Raw genomic sequence first — 24,471 nt, 5'->3', positions numbered from 1 at the left:
GAGCTACACCCCCCAAACCCTATTTTTTAATTTTTTATATTATTTATTTTTGCAGGTATGGGGATGGAACCCAGGGGAATTCGACCTCCAAGCTACACCTCTTGCCTTTTTTTTTTTTTTTTTTTTTTTTTTTTGCAGGTCTGGGAATGGAACCCAGGGGCAGTCTACCTCTGAGCTATACCCCCTGCTCTACTTTTTATTCTTTATTTTGAAACCGGGTCTCACTGAGTTGCAGAGAGCCTCGCTAAGTAGCTAAGCTGTCCATGAACCGCGATCCTCTGGTCTCAGCCTCCCAAATGTTGGGATTACCAGCGTGTGCCACCACACCCGGCTTATTTTTTATTTTGAAACAGGGGCTCACTGAGTTGCAAAGCTAAGTAGCTGAGGCTGTCTGTGAACCGCAATCCTCCTGTCTCAGCCTCCCAAATGCTGGGATTACCAGCGTGTGCCACCATGCGGGGCTAGAATGGGCTGGTTTTAAGAACAGGTTTCCTGCGCTGAGTGCCCAGCCAGGGAGGCACAGGCTGAATGTCCTGGCCTCACCAAGAGAGAGAAAGGAGGCCATGCCAGAGATAAACACTGCCTTTATTGCCGCTGTGCTGGGGTTCTCGATGGGTTCAGAGGCCTCTGGGGGCAAAGGTGACTCTAGGCCCAAATTATTGCTACTTGGCAAGGTCACCTTGGGGCTTCCCACAGTGCCCTGAGCATGGTAGAGAAGAGCATGCAAATGGTAAGCAAATGACATGCAGACCATCCCAGGATCCTCCAGAGGTCTCTGGTGCAGCCATGGGTACTGGAAGTGTCCGGAGGGTGATGAGGACACCCAGTCCTTGCCCCGCACTGCAGACGGATCCGGCCCAACCTCAGGGTTAAGGTTTGGGGGGTCAGAGTCCCTGAGCATCAGCCCTGGTTCTGCCACTGGCTGGGGAAGAGCAGAAGCCTGGCCCCAGACAGCAGTAAGACAGCAGGACACTGCCAGGCAGCCACAGACGGAAGGGCCCTTCCTGCCTCACGGAGGCCAGAGGGAAGCCCAGGGGCCTTGGAAGCCAAAACGACAAACAACAAAAACACTGATAAGTAGGTAGCAAGCAAGCAGCCCAGTCCCTGGCCCCCGGCTGAGCCCCCCAGCGGGCCAGGCTCCAGGCAGGTCCAGGAAGAGGCAGAGTGCTTGGTCTTGGTGCTGAGTTGACCAATGCAGAAGGCTCTAGGAGGAGACAGGCAGGGCCTCGGGGTCCTTGGGTCAAGCAGGTCAGGCTCAGTTATCATTCATAATCCACCAGGAGGCTGCGGGTCAGAGGTTGGGGTGAGGGGCCATCGGGGCCCGTGCCCTCCCAAGACCATGGGCTGGGGCCGCAGCACACCTGGGAAGAACACGGTGGTGAGGGTGTCTGGGGCCTGCAGGTGGTCGATGAGGACGCGCTGGAAGGCCTTGCTGCAGGGCGACTGCTGGTGCCTGGGAGGGCCCGAGGGAGCTGAGGCTGGAGCCGCCTGCTCCAAGATCTGGGCACCTGCTCGTGGGCCTCCCGCCCCCGTCCTGCAGCCCATATCCCCACCCAGGCTCTCCCTGGAGCCCTGAACCTCAGTTTTCTCCTCTAGGAAATGAGGACAAAGTGTTTTCCACCTCACTAGGACACCGTGAGGACTAGTAGCAGGCGATGAAAGCCATGTTGGCGCGAGTGTCATGGGCCTGGCACTGCGGTTTCTCCTTGGTCGTGGGGACTGAACCAGGGGCATTCCACCTCAACTGCACTGCCAGCCCTTCTGGTTTTTATTTTGAAATGGTCTCAGTAGCTGCTGAGAGCCTCATGAGGTTGCCAAGGCTAGCTTCGCTCCTGCCGTCCTCTGGTCTCAGCCTCCCGAGCACTGGGATTGCAGGCATGCACCACCCTGTCCGGCTGTGGGTCTTTTGCTTTGCAGTACTGGGGATCGCACCCAGGGTCTCATGCCCACTAGGAAGTGCCTCACGGTGAGCTGCCTGGCCTGCATTCAGATCTGTTATCTCACTGTTGCCCCCATTTGGAAAGGAGAATACTGGGGCCCACCTGGGTCGGGCAACTCACCTGAGGTCACGGAGCCAGCGATTAGGAGAGCAGGATTTGAACCCAGGCCTGACCCACCCAGAGACCAGACTGAAAGCTGGTCCCTAGACCACCTCTCGTACCTTTTCCAAGAAGGCTCATCCTGCCAGAACTCATACAGGGTGAAAGAGGAGCCGTGCAGCATCTTCTGGGAGGATACACTGTGGGACCAAAGGGAGGGCCAGGCTACCGCGTGCCGCCCCCGGCTGGGGTCTCTTGGGAGCCCTGCCCAGGGCCTGTAGCCCGGCAGCCCTCTCTGCTCACCCCTTCCCGCCCCGCCGCTGGCCGGGGACTCACTGCAGACAGTGGCTCTGGGCCCTGGTGAAGTCCACATAGCAGCGCAGGGCTCGGTGGAAGTCCTGCAGGGCTGCCTCTGCCACCTGCACCTGCCTCTGGGCCACAAGGATGTGCTGGCGAGGGACACAGCCATCAGCGGGGTGGGACTCCATGCTCCCCTTGGGCTGGGGCCCCGCCGCCAATGGCCCCAGCATCTTTGACTCGAGCTTCCAGAATGACGGCCTAAGCCAACCACTGGCCCTCGTCTCATCGTGCTACCACTTCCTACTATCCCAGCTTCTCTCCACTGTGCAGACCTGGGGAGCTGAGACCCTGGGCGGGGCGTCGTCTCTGCAGGGTTGCGAGCAGGATGGGAGCCTGGCCCCGCCACCAGGCCTGGGCAAGGGGTACATGCACTGCCGAGGGTGGTGGGCACCTGCCCCGCTTGGCCCTCCCTTCATGAGCACCCTGGGTGCCGGCCACCCAGCAGCCTGCTCCTCCCTGGCCTACCGAGTCAGGACCCTCGGCGAGGTCTTCTTCCTGCAGAGGCTCCAGCCGCGGGGCCTGCGAGAGACAGTGTGGGTGGAGTGCCCAGCGCCGCGGGGCAGCTGCAGGGACGTCCCCCCAGGCTGCGCACCTTGCACTCCAGCTGGTCTATGAGCTCCTGGAGGCGGTTGACCTGGAGCCGCCACTGCACCTCAGCCCCCGAGCTCTGCCCTGGGGTGAGGGCCAGAGGGGTCAGTGTGGGCCCCTAGCTGGAATCTTCTCAGGAGAACTAGGGAGCAGCGGAAGAGCAGGCCCTGGGGGAACAGGGGTGCCCCAGACCCTCTGCAGCCAGGCCTCCCCCCACCCTGGCACACCTACGTCAGAGGAGCCAGGAGACCAGCTGGGTGGCCCGCTCCTCAGGGCCCTGCGTCCTGCCCGCCGGCTGCCACGGGGCCTGCTCCAGGCTTCCACGTTCTCCTCATGGGACCTGGGGGCGTGGAGGGTTAGCTCACACCTCAGACACCCAGGGCCAAGGACTTGAGCAGGCCACCCCTTCTCACCAGCTCATGGCCTCCCTGCCCAAGAATGTAGGCTCCAAGTTGCTAGGACTATGAAGCCAGGCGTAGTGGCGCACGCCTGTAATCCCAGTACTTGGGAAGCTGAGACAGGAGGATCACAGGTTTGGGCACAGCCTCAGCAACTTAGCGAGATTCTCAGCCACCTAGCTAGACCCTGTTTCAAAATAAAAAATAAGCTGGGCGTGGTGGTGCATGCCTGTAATCCCAGAATTTGGGAGGCTGAGACAGGAGGATCATGGTCTGTGGATAGCCTCGGTTACTTAGTGAGGCCCTTTGCAACTCAGTGAGACCCTGTTTCAAAATAAAGAATACAAAATCGGGCTGGGGGTGTAGCTCAAGGGCAGAATACCCCCTGGGTTTCATCCCCAGCACCACAAAAAAATTAAGTAAGTAAATAAATAAAATAGAACCAGGGGTGTAGCTCAGAACTAAAATGCCACTGGGTTCAATCCCTACTAACACCCCCCCCCCAACAAAAAAGCCCTACAGAATGAGAGGACACCGAGGGATCTGGAGCTGGGACAGGCACTCACGCGCTGGACCCGCAGGCCGGCAGGGTCCTCCCAGGCCGCAGGCCCCGGGCCTGGGCCTCCAGGGTGTCAGACGCCCCTTCCAGTGAGCTCTGCAGGGCTTGGAGCTGGCTGGCGGTCTCTCGCAGGAGGAAGCGTGTTACAAACTGGTCCACCTTAGAGGCCTGCTCATACTCCTGGGGGCAGAGGGAGCAGTCGGCACCTCCCAGCCCTGATCACGTGTTTCAGGGTGCGGAGCCACCCTGCTGGCTGCCTCCTGCCCAGGCAGGACAATAGACTCCGTGGGCGAGGAGGGCCTGGGTCCCTCCTTGTCTAGCCCTGGCCTCTTGCTGGGAGGGGTGAGACCAACCCACGGGAGCAGCCGCCAACACCTGCCATGCGGGCTTCTGCACCTCAAGCCCTCTTCCCTGTTGGGACCACCACCCTCAGCTCTGCTACAGCAGTGACACCCAGGCACGGCCAGGCAGCTGGCCTGAGGGTTGGGGGTAGAAGGTATCCATGGGCCAATTCTGATACATGGTGCAAGGTGACGGTGTGATTGACCCCATACTTACCAGCTGGTCCCGAACCCACACACTGCATGTGTATGCATGCATCCACCCATGCTTTTTTTTTTTTTTTACTACATGTTTTTTGCTAAGAGTTACAGATGCAAGACAACCAGGTCACTACACACACACATCAGCCTTATATCACCAGCTCCCAGCCCCCCAACATGGGCAGCCAGGAGGGCTGAGCATGCGCCAGGCCTGTGCTCCTATCTTGGAATTCCCCCGACTACCTGCACCTCCGGGTGCCGTGACTTCATCATCTATAAAACAGGACAAATAGCGCCCATTGCCCTGAGCTGTTGGAAGGCTCCCCTCAGTGAATTCCCAAATAGGACTTGGCCCAGAGCCTGGCGCAAAAATTACACGTGTGTGTGTGTGTGTGTGTGTGTGTGTGTGTGTGTGTGTGTGATACTAAGGATTGAACCCAAAGGCATTCATTCTACCTATGAGCTACACGCCTAAGTCGTATTTTATTGTTTATTTGGAAACAGGGTCTCACTAAGTCACGGAGGGCCTCATGTTGCTGAGGCTGGCCTGCAATCCTCCTTTCTCAGCCTCCCAAGTACTGGGATTACAAGTGTGTGCCACCATGCCCAGCCCCATCTCGCTTTTTATTGTCAAATGTACTATTAGCCAGGCATGGTGGTGCATGCCTGTAATCCCAGTTACCTGGGAGGCTGAGACAGGAAGATCATAGGTTCAAGACCAGCTTTAGTAACTTACCAAGACCCTCAGCAACTTAGTGAGACCGTGTTTCAAAATAAAAACAAACAGGGCAGCCAGGCATGCTGGAGCATATCTGTAGTCCCAGTGCTTGGGAGGACCACAGGTTGGAGGCTAGCCTCAGCAACTTAACAAGACCCAATCTTCAAATAAAAAATAAGGCTGGGCTGTAGCTTGGGATAGAATGCCCCTGGGTTAAATCCCTAGCACCACCAAAAGTAAATTTAAAAAAAAAATAGGGCTGGGCAGGCGGTTCAGAGGTAGAATACCCCTCATTTCAATTGAACACACACACACACACACACACACACACACACACACACCTAATAAGGAATCTGGCCAAGTATGGTGGCATACACTTGGAATTCTAGTACTTGGGAGGCCAAGATAGGAGGATCATAGGTTCAAGACCAGCCTCAGCAACATAGTGATACTCTCAGCAACCTCGTGAGACGAGAACCTGTTCAAAATAAAAATATAATAAACCCCGGCATGGTGGTGCACACTTGTAATCCCAGGTTCAAGACCAGCCTCAGTCACTTAGCAAGACTTTTTTCTTTCTTTCTTTGCATTACTGGGGATGGAACCCAGGAACATTCTACCTTCGAGCTACACCCCCAGCCCTATTTTTATTCTTTATTTTGAAACAGGGTATCACTGAGTTGCAGAGGGCTTCACTAAGTAGCTGAGACTGTTCATGAACCACGATCCTCCTGCCTCAGCCTCCCAAATGCTGAGATTACAAGCATGCACCACGCCTAGCCCAGCTCTTTTTTTTTCTTTTCTTTTCTTTTTTTTTTTTTTTTTTTTTTTTTTTGGTGGGTCTAGGGATGGAATCCAGAGGCATTTGACCTCCAAGCTACACCCCCTGCCCAATTTTTTATTCTATATTTTGAAACAGGGTCTCACTGAGTTGCAAAGGACCTCACTAAGTAGCTGAAGCTACTGTCTGCAAACCGCGATCCTCTGGTCTCAGCCTCCCAAATGCTGGGATTACAAACCTGCACCACCACGCCTGTCCCTGGCTGTTTTTTTTTTTTTTGGGGGGGGGGTCTGGGGATGGAACCCAGGGGTATTCTACCGCCAAGCTACACCCCCTGCCCTATTTTTTCTTCTTTAATTTGAAATTGTGTCTGAGTTGCAAAGAGCCTCACTAAGTAGCTGAGGCTGTCCGCGAACCGCAATCCTCCAGTCTCAGCCTCCCAAATGCTAGGATTACAAGCGTACACCACCATGCCCGGCTCCTGGCTCCATTTTAACATTAAAAAAAAAAATCAGGCTGGGGGAGCCAGGCGTGGTGGCACATGTTTGTAATCCCTGTACTTGGGAGGCTGAGACAAGATGATCACAGGTTCGTGGCCAACCTCAGCTACTTAGTGAGGCCCTCCACAACTCAGTAAGACCCTGTTTCAAAATAAAAAACAAAAATAGGGCTGGGGGCATAGCTCAAAGATAGAATGCCCCTGGGTTCAATCCCTAGTACCAGTACCACACACACAAAAAAAATCAGGCTGGGTGTATAGTTCAGAGGTAGACTGCCCCTGGGTTCAATCCCCAGTAACACATACACACATATAATAATAATAATTTAATAATAATATAATAGGGGCTAGGGGTGTAGCTCTGAGGTAGAATGCCCTCAGGTTCCCCCAGTGCCTCCTAATAGTCACACATGTCTTGAGAATCACCCAGGCTGTGGGTCCTGGAGAGCCACGGTGAGATCCCTGCCCTCCCCCTACCTGGTCCAGAGGCACCATCCATCAGGGCTCCACCTTTCGCCCTGACCTGCCTCAGCTCAGCCATGAGAGGGTACGTCCTGGCCAGGCTCGTGAGCTGGGAGAGAGGAATGGAGCATGGTCCTGGCATCCTCTTCCCAGTGGTTTCTATCCACAGGAAATCCCTCTGATAAATTCCCTTTCGGTTCACAAGATAATAAGATTCTGCTGTTTGTAATCAAAGAGCCTGGCTGGCCCAAGCACCCACTACTGCAAGAATTTCATTTAACCCTCATAGCATTGTGCAGAAACCACAGATGACCCCATCTCACAGACAAGAAGACTGTGGCCCAGAGGTGAGCACCCTGGTCGCGGCCACACAGCTAATTAGTGGCAGGGCCAGAGTCACACCACGGACGCCGCTCTGCTCACCACTAAGCCCCTGCGGCATGGCTTCCCGTGTGATCGCCAGCCACTTTGCAGCTGGGAAACCAAGGCAGGAGTCACAGAAGGAATGGAGTCCACGTTTGCCTGGGGTTCTGGGGGGAGTCGGGCAGGTGAGGCAGACCATGAGGTCACAATGCGGCCTGTCCAGCAGCCCAGCCAGGGCTGGCCAGAGGGCGGGGCAGAGGCAGCATGGGCAGCGGCCCCCAGTGGTGACCAGTCCTGCCATGGGAAACAGCAGTTCCCACAAGAGGACCAAGGCTCCCAAACAGGCCAGCAAGGAGAGTCCCCCGGACATGGACAAGGCCCAGCGGAGACAGCTCTTCAGCCACCTCCAGCTGAAGAAGCCAAGTGTGAGCTTGGGTGGAGGGCCGGGGCCTTGGCCAGGAGGGGATGCTGGGCCGGGCCTGTGCGCAGAAGTCCTAGGGACAGGGGTAGGATTAGAAAATCCCTCCGGGGGACAGGTCCCAGGAGACTAGGTGGATGCAGGTCCTTAATGCCCAGAGGGACAGCTGGGAGGCCTGGTATCCCAAGAGGGCAGGTGGGCAGGAGAGGGGTTCTCCCAGCCTTGGTGAGTGGTCCTGCAGGGCAGGTGGGGGCGCAGGCCTAGTTGGCACCACCGGGAGCTCCCTTACTCCCTCTCCAGACCGCAGCCTCAAAACATGCTACTCTGCCCTGGACTGGGAGGGTGGGTGGGCACCAGGCCCCAAGGCTGGGGGCGGAGGCAGGGGCCCTCTGGCCAGCTGGGGTGGGTGAGGGCCTCCCGGGCTCTGGGGTACTGGGCCAGCCGAGGGCCCGCCTGGGGAGGGGTGCTTTCTTGGGCCCCTGCACCCCTGCCGGTGGCAGGACGCTCGCGGTTGGGGACGCGGGTCCCGGGGGCGCAGGGCGGCCCCGGCCTCACGCCCGCCCACCCCCAGACCAAGATCGTGCTGCTGCTCCCGCTGGACAAGCGGCAGCCGCGGGCCGAGGCGGCGGGCCCCGACGCGCCCGCACGGCCGGCCGAGCCCATGCTGCGGGGCGCGGGCGACGGCGCGGAGCGGCGCGAGGCGCGGAGGATCCTGGTGCTGCTGCTGCTGCTGGACGCGCGGCTGCGGGAGGACGGCCGCGCGGGGCCCGGGCCGCGGCTGCACGCGCGCCCGGCCGACGGCGAGCCCGACGCCGCCGACGAGCAGCCCCGCAAGCGGCGCCGCTGCCCGCGCCCGCGCCCCTGAGCGCCGCCCCGCGCAATAAACGCAGAGAGCACCCGAGCCGCCTGGTCTGTGCCCAGCCCGCCTTCTGCCGCCGCCGCCTGGGCCGGGGGGGCCCAGGGCAGCCATTCTCGCCGCCCCCAGTGCAGCTCCAGACCCTACGGCCACCCAGCCCCGCACACCTGCAGCCCGCCGGCCTGCTACAGGCTGGCCCGCCCCAGGGCAGCCCCGCTCTCCAGAGCTACGGCCCGCTTCCCCCGAGACAGGCTTGTTGGAGCTACACACCTGGCCTCCCCTCCACAAGGCCTGTGCCGGGCTCCAGGCCGCAAGACCCACAGCCTCACCCCTGAGGACCAGAGATCGCTCGGCCCTGCTGCCCAGGTGGCCATAATGAGGGCGGCTGTGAAGCTGTAGGTGTGACCGGCTCAAGCTGGCCCTGTCAGTCCCTTCTCTGAGACTGTAATTCTGAAGCTCTAAGAGACCAGATAGTCTACATGAACATGCATTGGCTGAAGCCAATCTTCAGAAGAATAAAAAGCAAGGCAAAGACAGCACACATCCCGGCTCCCCACGACCCTGCCGGTCAGACCCTGTCCCTGATATGACTTCCTCTGTGTCCCTGATATTCATAAAACATGTACGATTCTGTAACAAGATCCTTAAGCCAGGTGTGGTGGCGCACACTTGTAATCCCAGCATTAGGGAGGCTGAGACAGGAGGATTGCGGTTCACGGACGGCCTCAGCCTATTTAGTGAGGCCCTTTGCAACTCAGTGAGACCCTGTTTCCAAATAAATAGAAAAATAGGGCTAGGGGTATAGCTCAGAGGTAGTATGCCCTGGGGTTCTATCCTCAGTACCACACACAAAAAAATAAAGAATTAAAAATAGGGAGCCAGGCATGGTGGCACATGATTATAATCCCAGCATTTGGGAGACTGAGACAGGAGGATCACAGGTTCATGGCCAGCCTCAGCTACTCAGTGAGGCCCTCTGCAACTTAGTGAAACCCTGTTTCAAAATAAAGAAAAAAAAAAATGAGGCTAGAGTGAAGGTCAGAGGTAGAATGCCCCTGGGTTCCATCATCAGTACCGCAAAAAAAAAAAGAGTAAAAAATAGGGCTGGGGTGCAGCTCAAAGGTAGAATGCCCCCTGGGTTCTATCCCCAGTACAATATATATATATATATATATATATATATATATATATATATATATATATATAATCATTTAGCTTAAGTTCATCTGAGTCTTCTAGTTGCAACCAAAATAGGTCTGAGACAACCACGAGACTGTACAAAGACAAGAAGTGGCTTTTTTTTTTTTTTTTTTTTTGGTGGTTCTAGGGATTGAACCCAGGGGCATTTACCTCCGAGCTATACCTCCAGCCTGATTTTTTATTCTTTATTTTGAATCAGGGTCTCAATGAGTTTCAGAGGCCCTCACTAAGTAGTTGAGGCTGACCTCAAACCCCAGTCCTCCTGTCTCAGCCTCCCAAGTACTAGGACTACTAGCGTGCACCACCACACCCACCTAGAAGGGGCTTCTTTCGGTGTGAGGATTATTACTACCTTTGGAGGAAGAAATACCACAGAGAAAGATTAGGACTTGTTCAGGGTTCACAGTGAGCTTCAGAATGGAGTCACAAACTCAGGTGGGGCCTAAGTGCTGTCTGGAGCCTCTCAGAGTAACTGTAGTTCTTATAAGACCTTTCTCTTAACTAGGTGCGGTGGCACAGGATTACTGCCTGTAACCCCAGTACTTGAGAGGCTAAGAAAGGAGGACTGCAGGTTCCAAGCCCGCCTCATCAATGTATCAAGACCCTCAGCGACTTAGACCCTGTCTCAAAATAAAAAGGACTGGGAGTGTAGCTCAGAGGTAGAATGACCCTGAGTTCAATCCTCAGTACTAAAAGAGAAAAAAAAAAACAAAAAAAAAAACAGAAGCCAGACGTGGTGGTACACGCTTGTAATCCCAGTACTTGGGATGCTGAGACAGGATCACAAGGTTCCCGGCCAGCTTCAGCTACTTAAGTGAGGCCTTCCGAAATTTAGACCTTATTTCAAAATAAAGAATGAGCCGGGTGTGGTGGCGCACGCTTGTAATCCCTGCGCTTGGGAGGCTGAGACAGGAGGATCGCACAGGTTGAAAGCCAGCCTCAGCTACTTAGAGAGGCTCTCAGCAACTTAGTGAGACCCTGTTTCCAAATAAAATATTAAATAGGTCTGAGAGTGTGGCCCGGAGGTAGAAAGCCCCTGGGTTCCATCCCCAATATCACCAAAAAAAAAAAAAAAAAAAAAAAAAAAAGAATGAATATAGGTTAGGTCCCCAAGACCGCGAAAAACAAAATAGTTTTCTCTATAGCTTTCTCTTTAGCATTGCGTGTGAAAGGGCCATAGATCTGCCAGAGTACAGCAGACTACTCAAAGTGGTTTGGAGAATCACACCGCTCGTGCTGAGCGGCTGAGGCTGGATCGTGGATGCCCAAATCTTTGCCCTTGGTCGGGTCGGAAGGATGCTAGTACTGGAAGTTTACGGGGGGGGGGGGGTGTGCAGACGTGTAGCCGTTCTGAGGACTGAGGTCACAATGAGCCCAATCCAGTTCTTGGACCATCCTCTCCCACCTCCACAACCAGGAACTTCTTTGGCCAAGCCAGGTGAAAGGTATCAGGAGACTGCCTAGGACGTGGGGGCTGGCCGGATTCCTAGGTCCCCAAGGCGGGGTCTAAACTAGACGGCCTTGCCCAGAGCTCCGCTCCTCCCCGCAGCTTCTCAGCACCTGAAAAGATTTGGGTCGACCCTCCGGGCCGAGGGGGCGGAGCCGCGCGGCCGAAGCCAGTCCGAGAGAGGGTGGGGCCTGGAGGAGGCCGGACCGGAGGCCGCCGGGACCCCGCGGGACAACGGCTGACGCAGGAGCCAAAGGTGGGGCCTCAGGCCTAGGGCGGAGCCAGAAGCTGAGGAGACCGCGCCCAGCCCAGGATAAGAGGGACTGAGCCGAGGAGGCCGAGGGGCGGGCCCGAGCCCCCGGGGGCGGAGCCTCAGCCGGGGCGGAGCCTCAGCCGGGGCGGGGCCTCAGCCGGGGCGGGGCCTCAGCCGGGGCGGGGGCTCAGCCGGGGCGGAGCCTCAGCCGGGGCGGGGCCTCAGCCGGGGCGGGGCCTCCGCCGGGGCGGAGCCTCAGCCGGGGCGGGGCCTCAGCCGGGGCGGAGCCTCAGCCGGGGCGGAGCCTCAGCCGGGGGCGCGGCCGGAAGGTGGCGTCGCGGGCCCACAGCCGCGGAGCTCGCTGGCCGAGCTCGCCGGGCCGCGTGGCCGTGGTGGTGGACCAGGGCTCCGGCTTCACCAAGGCGGGCTTCGCGGGCGAGGGCGAGCCGCGCGTCGTGCTGAAGAGCTCCAGCCTGGTCCCCAGCTGGGACCGGCCGGTGCTGCCCGGCGCGCCCGGCTGCGAGCTGGCGGGCGGCGTGGCGCGGGCGCACCCCATCAAGCACGGCGTGGTGGTGGACTGGGAGGCGCTGGAGGGGCTGTGGGAGCGCCTGCTGGTGGGCGGCCTGCGGGTGCTGCCCGAGCAGTGGCCCGTGCTGCTGAGCGACTCGCCGTCCGCGCCGCCCGGGAGCCGCGAGAAGGTGGCCGAGCTGCTGTTCGAGGCCCTGGCGGTGCCCGCCTGCCACATGGCCAGCACCGCGCGGCTGGCGCTCTGCTCCGCCGGCGCGCTCAGCGGGCTGGCGGTGGAGGCGGGCGCGGGCGTGTGCCACGCCACGCCCGTCTACGCGGGGCACTCGTGGCACCGGGCCACCTTCCGGCTGGAGGTGGCAGGCAGCACCCTGTCTCGCTACTTGAGAGACCTGCTGGTGGCCGCGTGTCCCGGCCTGCAGCCGCAGGCCCTGCCTCGCAAGACCGTCACGCAGCTTAAGAAGCGCTGCTGCTACGTGTCGCTGGACTTCGAGGGCGATCTCCGCAACCCGGCCCGCCACCAGCCGGCCAGCTTCTGCATGGACAACGGATGCTCCGTGCGCCTCACCAGCGAGCGCTTCTGCTGCCCCGAGCCCATCTTCCAGCCGCGTCTGCTGGGCCAGGCTGAGCCAGGGCTGCCCACACTGGCCTTCCGGGCACTGCAGAGGGTGCCCGCGACACTGCGGAAACGGCTGGCCAGTACCGTGGTGCTGGCTGGCGGCTCCACGCTCTTCCCGGGCTTCGCCGAGCGCCTGAACCTGGAGCTGGAGGCAGAGTGCCGGCGGCACGGCTACCCGACCCTACGGCCCCGCCTGGTGGCCCAGCCCGGACGTGGCACGGCCGTGTGGACCGGGGGCTCCATGGTGGCCTCCCTGCAGTCCTTCCAGTGTGACTGGATGACCCGGGCCATGTACCAGGAGTGTGGCTCCAGGCTGGTGCACGAAGTGTTCAACTGAGTCGTGTTTGGAGAATATAGTGCCGCTGGGGGAGGGAGGCCCGCGGCGGTGGAGGCTCCAGGCTGAGCTGTAGTCCTATCACCATTAAGTGCCAGATAAAATGTCTCAAGTGTTTGGAGCTGGCAAGGTCACCATGCGTGCGCGGATCAGGGTCAGCAAAGGGGTAGTTGGGGCGGTCGGGCCCTCATTTTGACCTGCAGTTTGAGTCCCCCAACCACTACCAGCTCAGAGAATGCCAGTCCAGCCACCCACCTGCAAGGTGAGGGAGGCCCGAGGGACACACTGCCCACACTGGCCTTCCGGGCACTGCAGAGGGTGCCCGCGACACTGCAGAAACAGCTGGTCAGTACCGTGGTGCTGGCTGGCGCCTCCATGCTCTTCCCTGGCTTCCCTGAGTGCCTGGAAAGCACTTTGAAAAGCTGCCGAATCTCGTGAAAGCAACCAGAAGGGGAAGCCCCATCCCTAGCTATGTGCGCATGTGATCTCAGTTTCTCTTTTTGTAAAAAGTAGGGTCAGAGCCGGGCATGGTGGCACACACACCTGTAATATCAGTGCTTGGGAGGCTGAGACAAAGATCACAGGTTTGAGTGTAGCCTCTGCAAGTACTGAGACTCTCAGACACCTAGCAAGACCCTGTTTAAATAAAATTAGAGCCAGGCAGCCGGGCGTGGTGGCACATGCTTGTAACCTCCCCCCCACACCCCCAGTTTGGGAGGTGGAGACAGGAGGATCGCGCAGGTTCGAAGCCAGCCTCACTGGCTTAAGAGACCCTGTTTCCAAATAAAAATATAAAATAGGTCTGGGAGTGTAGCCTGGAGGTAGAAGGGTTCCATTCCCAGTACCACTTAAAAAAAAAAAAAAAATCCAGGCGTGGTGGCACACGATTGTAATCCCAGCATTCAGGAGACAGGAGGATTGTGGTTTGCTGACAACCTCAGCTACTTAATGAGGCCCTCCAAAACTTAGTGAGACCCTTTTTCAAAAAAAAAGAATAAAAAATAGGGCAGGGGGTGTAGCTCAGAGTTTGAATGCCCCTGGATTCCATCCCCAGACCTGCAAAAAAATAAATTAAAATTAAAAATAAAAATTGGGCTGGGGTGTAGCTCAGTAGTAGAACACATGCCAAAAACAAATAAAAAATAAAGCCAGGTGTGGTGGCACACGTTTGCAATCCCAGTACTTGGAAGGCTGAGACAAGAGGATCCCAGGTTCAAGGCCGGCCTTAGCTACTTAGTGAGGCCCTCTACAATTAAGTGAAACCCTGTACCAATATAAAGAATGAAAAAGAGGGCTAGGGGTATAGCTCAGTGGTAGAGTGTCCCTAGGTTCAATCTCTAGTACTGCAAAAATTAAAAAATAAAATAGGGCTTGGGATGTAGCTAAGAGGTAGCTTAAGCCTGGGTTTAATTCTTAGCACCATTAAAAAAAAAAAAAAAAATCAGTGGTAGAGCTCTTGCCTAATGTGCAAAGCTCTGACTGAATCCCCAGTACAGAAGCAAGTAAGCAAGAAAGCAGGCAGGGTCAGATACAATCCCAGGCCTGATCCCTGCCCCACCGTAAGAGCCATGAGGCAAGGGGAGGTGGAGATGTTTCTCTTTCTTTCTTTCTTTCTTTCTTTCTTTCTTTCTTTCTTTCCTTCTTTTCTTTTGTGGTGCTGGGAGTGGAACCCAGGGGCTTTTCTACCTCCAGGCTATGCTCCCAGACCTATTTTATACTTTATTTGGAAACAGGGTCTCACTAAGTTGCTGAGAGCCTCACTAAGTAGCTGAGGCTGGCTTCGAACCTGTGCAATCCTCCTGTCTCAGCCTCCCGAACACTGGAATTACAAGTGTGCACCACCACCACACCCATCTAAGAGACATTTCTTAAGAGAAACATAGGGCAGGAGAGGGGGTGTAGAGGTAGTAGAGTGCTTGCCTAGCAGCCTGAGGCCCTGGCTTGACCTATAGGGCACTGCAGGGCTCAGGAGGGAAAAAACACACAAAGAGAAAGGTGGCTTGTTTGAGTCACTGAGTTGGTCTGAAGTCCTGGCTCTTAGCACTGTCTCTGCTTGTGCAAAAGATGTCAACACATGCACACAAACACACAGGCACACCCATACCTGCCTACTCACATGTCCTCAGGCCAGGCCCCACCCCATAGCCTGAGCCAGCACGGCCTGTGGGCATGAGTGACCCAGACCCACCCCACGCCTGCTGAGTCTTGGCTTGTGAGTTCCCATAAGTCTGGCCAATAATGAAATAGTAGCAGCGGCTCTAGGTCTGAAGACCTGTTGTGCACCAGGCATTGCTGTGGGTGCTAGAAAAGAGCAGAGGACAAAACAGACAGAAACCCCTGCCTCCATTCTCATCTGTCACAACACAGGCATGGGCAGATGAGGAAACTGAGGCCCAGAGAGGTACAGGAGCATTGGAATTTGAACCCAGGCCTCCAGCCTTGAGCCACGACAGGAGAGGGTCTCAGCACAGCAGACGCCCCTGTGTCTTTGGGGCCCACAGTATCCCTCCACTCACCAGCTTGGTGGTGACCATGGCAGTGAGCACGGCTCGGTTCAGCGACTCTAGGGCAGCCAGCACCGGCCGGTAAATGCCCAGGTGTTTCGAGAAGTACTCTGTGGGCAGAGGAGGTGCTCAAGCGCTCCCAGCCCCCGCCTGCTGCCTACCCCACCTGGAGTTCCCCAGAGGCCACGTAGCCTAAGCCCAGTCCATCCTGTCCCATCAGGAGCCCAGCAAGAGCCTCACACCCACCCCCCTGCCCAGGGTCCCCGAGGCACACGGCCTACTCACCACACAACTTCTCTGTTTCTAAGTTGCTGCAGGGAAAAGAAAAGGTACCCTCAGACCCTTAGCTGCCATAGCAAACTGGGACACGGAAACCAATGTCCCACTCCCCAGCTCAGCCTGACGGGGGTAACTGGTCTGTGGGGGAGCCTGCAAACAAAGGGTCCAGCCCAAGTCTTGGGAGCCTTGAATGCCAACCCAGAGTTTGGTAGTTATCCTAAGGAGTCAGGGGGAAGGGGAGTAAGAGGAGCAGCTGTGTACATGTGTGACGCATGCACACTTGTGCCAAGATGTATAGATGTGGGAGCACACATGGGAAGGTGTGTGCGTGCACGTGCACCTGTGTCCATGGGTAGAGGCAGCAGGCGGGACCCCGCTGTCCCCAGGCATCCTTTGATTCCTGCAGGAATCTGGAATGGAGGAGCTAGAGGAGTCACTCGTGGTGACTCAAGCCTGGCTATTTTGGGGTCCCAGCTGGAAGCAATGGAGTGGGCCAGGCTGGAGCTAGGAGGGGGTGGGCAGTGGGTAAAGCTGGCATGGAGCCCCAGCACCTTCTTCCCTGCTCCTCACTCCCCATCCTCCAAAGAGAACGGAGGCAGCAGACGACCAGTGGGGTTGGGCCAGCCGGGCGTGGTGGCCACCTACAGCCTCACACTCACTCGGTGGGATGCCCATCAATGCCGCTGAACAGCTCCCGCAGCTCCCCCGGACTGAGAACTCCATCAGCAAAGTAATTCTGGAACTCCTCAAAAGAGAGCTTACCATCATCTGGGGGGAGGTGGCAGGGAGCAGAGTCAGAGCCCTGGACTGCACCCCTGCACCCAGGCCCAGGCCCCCAAATGTCTCACATCTCACAGTCACCCAGATAAGTGGCAGGAGAGACTCAGCTCAGACTTTTGCTGGGGACATGAGGGTTGCAGTTCCCAAAGGGATCTACTGAAAGGACCAAGGCCCGTTTCACCTGTGTGACATTGGTAGGGACTCGACAAGTACTGGCCAAATGAATAAACCAGCGTGGGGACCACAGCCAGAGTGTGGCACGACCTCACGTGGGAGGGCCTGGGGGCAGAGTCCCCCCGCATGCTGGTGAGCCCTACTCTGGGGTGAGGGAACCTCAGAGCTCTGGGCCCAGGACCCTCCCCAGAAGCCAAATGGAGGCAGATGAAAGACATTCTCCTAATCGTTGGGCTTCGTAAGCAGCACCATGCTGCCTCAGGAGGGAATGAACTCCCATCCCTGTGAGCAGAGAGCACTGGAGTGGGATGGTCAAAGGTACCAGAGATTTGGCCTCAATTGATGTAGAAGGTCTCTAAGCAAATGAGCGGGGGGAGCTGAGCCTCCCCAGACAGCCTGCCCTGATCCAGATGAAAGCACTTGTTTTGATCAATAGCTTCAACAGTGGTTCCCACCCATTTGAAGACACCTAAGGAGGGGGCCAGAACCCTGTCTCAAGGAGGCTGAGACGAGGGTCTGAAGACCCAGAGGCAGGCGAGGTCAAGGCTGACTGGCCGCCTCAGCCTGGACCCCCCATTGGCCAATCACCACAGCTCCAAACCATCTAGGGGCAGCAACCCTCTAGATGCTGGGTCCCCGAGGGCTCTATTGTGGCTGCCCAGAACTCAGGGCTGGAGAAGGTGACTTCCAGAATACTGACGCCAGCCTTATCCCTGCCCAAGAACTGAATTTAATTGTGCTTTCCCTGGATCAGAATTCAGAGGTTCCCAAGCTTATCTGGTTTACCATCCCTTTTCAGAAAAAAAAAAAAAAAATTACTCAGTGTCCCCCCCCCTCCCCAGGCACTTCCACCATTTTCTTACTTTTATTCAGTGTCCCCCAAGTGTACCTGAGATTACCACCCCGAACCTGAACCCCAGTTCGGCTGTGTGGCCATCGCAGTCCTGGATCATTCCAGCATCCCCCCTGGGGGGCAGTATTGTCCACTTTGGGAATCATGTGGAAAGTGAATGAGCCCTCTAAAAATATGAAGTAGCCCACAGGCCCTCCAAGATCCCACTCTTCCAAGTCCTTCACACAAGGAGCCTAAAATCATGTGTCCCACAGACTTGGGTTCAAATACCATCAATGAAATTTTTTTCTTTTTTTTTTTCTTTTTTTTTGTGGTACTGGGGATGGAACCCTTCTACCTCTGGGCTACACTCCTAGGCCTATTTTTTATATTTTATTTGGAAACAGGGTCTCTTAAGTCAGCACGGCTGGCTTTGAACCTGCACGATCCTCCTGTCTCCATCTCCCAAGTGTGGGGATTACAAGCGTGCACCACCTTGCCTGGCAGCAATGAAATTTATGTGACTCAGGCAACTTGCTTCACCTCTGTGGACCTCTACTCCTTTGCTTATGAAATGGGGCGAGGAATCCCTGTGTAGCTGGCCCTTGTGAGGACCACAGGAGGTCATACATAAGAAGTACCATCAACTGCGCTAGAGTCCTGCAAGAAAGGAAGCCCCTGCTTCTGGTCTCTGCTCTCCATCCTACCCAGCTTAGCTCAGATCAGAACAGGACCTTCTCCTAGAAGGATGCCTTGATCCATCTTCCTGTTCCAGGCCCCCCAAGGCTTGTCTCCTTGCTAGACTGTGCCCCAAGTCCCTCTCTCCCTTGGGCCTCCTGATGCACACCCCCAACCGTGGAACCCAGGGGAAACCACACTCACCATTCTTGTCTGCTCTGTGGAAAACCTAGGGAACAAAGGGGCATGAGTGGGGGCTGAGCAAGGCCGGGAGGCAAGCGCCCCCACCCCCAGGGCTGCAGCTGGCCAGCCTGCCCCCTGCTCAGCTCAGCCCTGCAGGTGCCTTTCCATCCAGGGGGCTCAGGAAGAGCACACAGCAGGCTGCTCCCTTCTCCTGCAGGGCCTGGCTTCCTGGGGGTGCTCCAGGCCAGCTCCCTGTACCCCACCTCCCACACTGAGGGTCTAGTCTGAGAATCCCAACTTGAGGAAGATTGGGGAGATGGGCCAAGATGCAGCCCAAGAATCCTGGACTGTTGCCCTAGACCTGAACCCCAACTCTGCTGTGTGACCATCACAGTCCATCCCAGTCTCTGCCCCTCTGAGCTGTGTGATTGTTGAAGACTGACCCGCAGGCAGTGGCTGGTCCCTTCTCTGCAAGTGGGGGCCTCAGTACTCCCATGAGAGCACAAAAGAGCAGCCTGGTGTTAACCCTTCAGGGCTGGGGCTTCTTATGAGGACAACTTTGGGTGAGGGCCATGGCAGGTGTGTGTTCACAAGTGTGTGCATGTGTGTGAGGGTAGTGAGAGTGGCAGAGGGCAAGGCAGCAAAGAGCAGTCAGGACCAGAGCCTCCCCGGTCCCCAAAGCCCAGCCGAGGGCAGCCCAGCAGGCCTAACAAGAAGGTGCAGACCAAAGCCTGGACAGGTCTTGAATGCTACCTCCAACTCCAGATGGCCCCCACAGAGCTGGTGGGGATAAAGAATCCAACCAACCTCTACTGGTGTGGGATCACACAGCAGCCCAGTGAGGCTTGGGTGGGGACAGCAGGGGCGCTAAGCAGAGAATGAAGACACCTGGGGCCACACCCTGTTGTGCCCCTGCCTCCGTGCCATGACCTGGGGCATACCTTGGACTTTGGTTATCCCACCTGGAAAGCAGGAGTCAGTTACGTCCCAGTCAAGAGGACTGTGGTCTAGGTGCTGAGTCACTGGGGCAGCAGAGAGGGGGCACTGGGGAGGGGGCAGTCGGGAGGGGAGAGTGGGGGTGCAGGAGCACAGCCTTCCCACTGGCAGGGCTGAGAAAAGGGCCGCAGGGCCACCTGCTGCCCCAGGGAGGGGTACCCAGACCACACAGGCTGGCTGGGGGCAGCCCGTACCACCTGCAGGGCTTGCTGCCTCTGATCGGAGCTGAGGGGCTCTGGAGGTAGCACTGAGGTCAGGAGAGGGCTCCTGTGTCCGGGCTCCCCTGCCGCTCAGCCCCCCTAAGGCTGTCAAAGAGCAGGGCGGGAACTGCTGCTGAGGTGTCGACAGCCTCCTCCCCACCAGACACAGAAGCGGGTGGTTTGGGGTGAGGGGCGGTGACACTGGAGCAGAGACAAGAAAGGACATGGAGGCAGAGACGGCAGGGATAAAGGAGACCTACTGCAGGGGAGAAGAGAGGTGGTGAGAGGGGGAGAGCCCGAGAGAGACGGAGACAGACTACAGACCCGCAGGGAGAGACACGGACAGAGGCCGAGGCAGGCGAAAGCAGAGACGCAGTCAGGACAGGGAGACAGTGAGACGCAGCCCACTCACGTCCTGGAAGAGCGCGTGTCCGGCGGCGGGCGCGGGGGCCCGCGGGGGTGGGGGCGCGGGTGCGGGCGCGGGCGGCCGGAGCAGACACACCGCGAGCAGCCCCGCGCACGCCATGGCGCCGCCGCCCGCTCGGCTGGCTCCGCTGGGCTGCGGCTCCCTAGCGCCCGGCGCCAGCGCGGGCTGACGGGCTGGCCGGCCCGGAGGCTGGGCGCCGCCCCTGGGCGCCGGCGCGGCCCCGCCCCCAGCCCCGCCCCCAGCCCCGCCCCCAGCCCCGCGACGGCAATCCTGCCCTAGCCCCGCCCCCGCGACACGACAGCCCCGCCCCCGCGACGGCAGTCCCGCTTGAGCCCCGCCCAGAGACCCAGCTTCTCCGACGGCAGCCCCGCCTAGAACCCCGCCCCCGATAGGATAGCCCCGCCCCGCGACGGCAGCTCCGCCCCGAGCCCCGCTCCGTCAGTCCCGGCCCGCCTCCGAGGTGCCAGGCCCGCCCTAAGGGCCTAGCCTGCTGGCTGCCTCGGTTTCCCCCGCAGGAAATGACTACGAAGTTCAGGCTGCGCTATGGACAATGGTAACCCGGCTTCCCTCCGCAGTTCCGCCACCGCAGGCTCCCGGGGTTGGTCTCTGCGTAGTGAGAAACCATCCAAGGGGTCATTCCACCCGGGACTGGCTGAGTAAGACAGCCGTCGGGCAGGGTCCTGGTCTTCGGAGGATCAGCAGGGACACCGAGGGTAAAACCCACAGCGGCTGCAGCTCCTTGGGCGCCTGTGCTCTTCTCAGTTGAGTGAGGGTAATGGTGCACGCTCCCACGGAGTGTTGTGGGGTGCAGAGGGCTCCAAACAGGGACTTGCCCAGAGAGCGCCCCCTGAAGGCTGTCTGCCCGGTCCTGTGGGGCGGGGTCGGCTCGGGTGTCCTGCACTTGCAGACCCATTCAGCCTCTTTCTCCTCCCCACCGCCCTGCTAGCCTCCAGCCCGCACCACACAGCATCAGAGGGCGCTTCCATGCAGAGGGACTTGTCACTCCTTGTCTTCAAATAAAACCCGAGGCCAAACTTCTCTCCCGCGACTTTGCCCAACTCAGGACTGCAGCCGCAGCGGCTCAGGGCCTTTCCCCCGCGTGTTTCCACAGAGTACTCCTTTTTCTTTCCTCCAGTTAACCCCTACTGATTCTACAATTCTCCACTCGAGCACCACTTCTTCCCTACAGCCCCGTGAGGGGAAGGATCAGTGTCCCATATTGAATATACCTGACAAAGCGTGGTGGCGCACGCTTGTAATCCCAGCATTAGGGAGGCTGAGACAGGAGGATCCAGTTGGTGGACAGCCTCAGCTACTTAGCGAGGCCCTCTGCAACTCAGTGAGACCGTTTCAAAATAAAGAATACAAAATAGGGCTGGGGGTGTCGCTCGGAGGTAGAATGCCCCTGGGTTCCATCCCCAGTATCGCAAAATAAATAAATATAAATAAGTAAAAAAATGAAAAGTACCTGACACACATACAAATACAACCCATTGTATTTGTTCTATGCTAACACCCAAAAGCCTCTGGAAGGAACACAGCAAACTGATCACAGTAGCCTCTGCCACTGGGGAGGAGGGAGTTCACCTGTTATTTCCTGTACTTTGGAGGGGGGGTTGTCCATGGACATTCTACCTTGAGCTACACCCTCAAGCCCTGTTTTATTCTTTTCTTTTATTTATTTGCGGGTCTGGGGGTGGAACCTGAGGCATTCGACCTCCGAGCTACACCTCCTGCCCTATTTCTTATTATTTTGAAACCAGGTCTCACTGAGTTGCAGAGGGCCTAAGTAGCTGAGGCTGTCCCCAAACCGCGATCCTCTGATCTCAGCCTCCCTAATGCTGGGATTACAAGCATGCACCACCATGCCTGGTTTTATTTTATTCTTTTATTTTAAACAAGGGCTAAGTAGCTGAGGCTGGCTGTGAACCTGTGATCACCCTTTTCCACTTCTCAAGTACTGGGATTACAAGTGTGCACCACCTCACTAGGTTAATTTTTATTTTGAAACAGGGTTTTGTTAAGTTGCTGACTGTCCTACTAAATTGCTGAGGCTGGCCTTAAACCTTCCTCCTATCTCAGCCTCCCTAGTACTGGGGTAACAGGCATGGGCCACCTAGTGAAATTGCATTGTTAGTATCCTTGACTTTTTTGTATGTGTGGTCCCAGGCCATGCTTGACTTTTCACAACAAAAATATTTACTGAAGCCGGGCATGGTGGCACACGCTTGTAATCCCAGTATTTGGGAGGCTGAGACAGGAGGATCCCAGTTTGAGGACAGCTTCAGCTACTTAGGCTCTTTGCAACTCAGTGAGACACTGTTTCAAAATAAAGAATAAAGCTGGGCATGGTGGCACAGGCTTGTAATCCCAGCATTAGGGAGGCTGAGACCGGAGGATCGTGGTTCATGGGCAGCCACTTAGGCTCTTTGCAACTCAGTGAGACCCTGCTTCAAAATAAAGAAAAAACAGGACAAGGGGTGTAGCTTGGAGGTCGAATGCCCCTGGGTTCTATCCCCAGATCCGCAAAAAAAAAAAAAAAAAAAAAAAAGAATAAAAAATAGGACTAGGGGTGTACCTTGAAGGTAGAATGCCCCTGGGTTCTGTCCCCAGTACCACCAATATGTGTGTGTGTGTGTGTGTGTGTGTGTGTGTGTGTGTGTGTAGGCACTGGGGATGGAACCCAGGAGCATCCTACCTCTGGGCTATACTCCCAGACCTATTTTTTTGTACTTTATTTGGAAACAGGGTCTCACTAAGTTGCTGAGAGCCTAAGTAGCTGAGGCTGGCTTTGAACCTGTGCGATCCTCCTGTCTCAGGCTCCCAAGCTCAGTCTGCCACTGAGCTATATCCTCAGGCCCCATCTCTAGGGTTTTCTGGTACTGGGCATTAAACCCAGGGGCATTCCACCTTCAAGCCCTATTTTACACACATACTACACAAACTTTTTTTTTTTTTTTTTTTTTTGGTACTGGGGATAGAATTCAGGGGCATTCTACCTCCAAGCTACACCCCCAGCCCTATTTTGAAACAGGGTCTCACTGAGTTGCAAAGAGCCTAAGTGGCTGCCCATGAACCACGATCCTCCTGTCTCAGCCTCCCAAATGCACCTGGCTCCTATTTTATTTACTTGGAAACAAGATGCTGAGGCTGGCCTTGAACCTTCAATCTTCCTGTTTCAGCCTAAGTATTGGGATTACAGGTATGCATCACCATGCCCAGCCCTGATCAGTTTTTTGTGTGTGCACGTGTGTGGCACCTAGAGACTGAACCCAGGGGCATCCTACCTCCAAGCTATACCCACAGCCCTATTTTCTGTTCTTTATTTCAAAACAGGGTCTCACTAAGTTGTGGAGGGAGGGCCTCACTAAGCAGCTGAGGCTGGCTGTGAACCTGTGACCCTGTCAAGGGGTTATAAATGTGCAGCACCACGCCCAGCTGATCAGTTTGTTTTCTTTTTCTGGTACTAGGGATGGAGCCCTCCAAGATACACCCCCAGCCCTATTTTATAATCATTTTGAAACAGGGTCTCACTAAATCGCAGAAAGCCTAAGTAGCTGAGACCTCAAGTCACATCTGCCTGTCTCAGCTTCCCAAGTACTAGGATTACAAGCATGTGTGCCACCACACCCAGCACCGGCTGGTCGGCTTTTAAGTAGGAGAAAAGTGGCAAAGCCTTCCTTTCTTAGGGTTATGAGACTCAAATGAGATTTAATTAGGTAGAAACAAGAATGGAATGGAGAATGGGCATTTCCCCCGCAGTCTTGGCCTCTCCCACCCCCAGACTTACATCACGTACAGTCCCAAAACTCATCCCAAACATCAAAATATTTATTAAAACCAAAGCAGGAAGGAACAGAGCTGTTAGGAAGCAAATCAAAGTGCAGACTGGAGGCTGGGGCAGAGGGCAGTGGGGAGGCACTTCCAACGCCACAGGCTGCGGACGCCCCCCCCCCGCCCACCCAGCCAGGGAAGGTCCACTCACCTCTCATCTCCATCCTGGGGGCAGCTGGGGCGTTGAGGCAACCCCTGAAAAGGACCCACCCTCCACCTACCCAGGTTGTCAGTTCGTCTGTCTCCCCTTCCTCACTTTCCCAATAAATAAGTCGCTCAGGCCTCAGCTCCTTTGGGATGAGGCAAAAGAACAGCTTGGGCACTGCCCTCGCTCAGGGGCACAGGGAGCCGGGGCATCAGCCCCACATCCCTCCTGCCCTCTGCTCATTCCCCAGGCTTGCCAAGGAGGCCTCGATAAATAAATAACACTCCATTAAAGCTTCGATCAGAAAAACCTTTAAGATAGAAGTGCTCTTGCTGTCCTGCAAACCCAGCCAACCACGGCTCCCCACATGGCCCATCAGCGCAGAGGACTCTGGGAGCAGGCAGGCACCCTGGGCCTCACAGGGCCCCCGGAGCAAGGAGACCAAAAGTGCAGTTAGAGCCCCCATGCACACACATAC

The 24,471-nt window shown here is 56.7% G+C and overlaps 3 protein-coding genes across 5 annotated transcripts; 2 read left to right on the top strand and 1 right to left on the bottom strand.

Moving 5' to 3' along the window:
- Positions 1-1,255: 1,255 nt before the first annotated feature.
- Positions 1,256-20,152, bottom strand: NECAB3 (N-terminal EF-hand calcium binding protein 3; the record flags this gene model as incomplete). 3 transcript variants are annotated; one of them, XM_080716732.1, is made up of 13 exons in its annotated part: positions 1,256-1,284; positions 1,362-1,453; positions 2,162-2,239; positions 2,376-2,488; positions 2,865-2,918; positions 2,992-3,071; positions 3,215-3,327; positions 3,988-4,124; positions 15,478-15,575; positions 15,751-15,776; positions 16,404-16,512; positions 18,413-18,437; positions 20,000-20,152. In XM_080716732.1, the coding sequence occupies 13 exons, from the start codon at positions 20,111-20,113 to the stop codon at positions 1,256-1,258; spliced, it is 1,068 nt and encodes a 355-aa protein (XP_080572858.1). The 3 variants fall into 3 exon arrangements, with proteins under 3 accessions (XP_080572858.1, XP_080572856.1, XP_080572857.1); XM_080716730.1 differs by having other exon boundaries at positions 2,992-3,105; positions 3,213-3,327; positions 20,000-20,113; XM_080716731.1 differs by lacking the exon at positions 2,865-2,918 and having other exon boundaries at positions 2,376-2,470; positions 20,000-20,113.
- Positions 7,609-8,592, top strand: LOC308277089 (uncharacterized protein C20orf144; the record flags this gene model as incomplete). The annotated part of the gene is made up of 2 exons (XM_080716159.1): positions 7,609-7,732; positions 8,228-8,592. The coding sequence occupies 2 exons, from the start codon at positions 7,609-7,611 to the stop codon at positions 8,590-8,592; spliced, it is 489 nt and encodes a 162-aa protein (XP_080572285.1).
- ACTL10 (actin like 10) lies at positions 12,227-12,964 on the top strand (the record flags this gene model as incomplete). The annotated part of the gene is made up of 1 exon (XM_080716155.1): positions 12,227-12,964. One exon carries the CDS (start codon positions 12,227-12,229, stop codon positions 12,962-12,964), a length of 738 nt encoding a protein of 245 aa, XP_080572281.1.
- Positions 20,153-24,471: the final 4,319 nt, after the last annotated feature.

The sequence above is a fragment of the Muscardinus avellanarius genome, assembly GCF_963383645.1.
Source record: "Muscardinus avellanarius genome assembly, chromosome: 19".
NCBI lineage: Eukaryota > Metazoa > Chordata > Mammalia > Rodentia > Gliridae > Muscardinus > Muscardinus avellanarius.
Note: the sequence above shows the minus strand (reverse complement) of the source record. Positions and strands in the feature narration are given on the sequence as shown.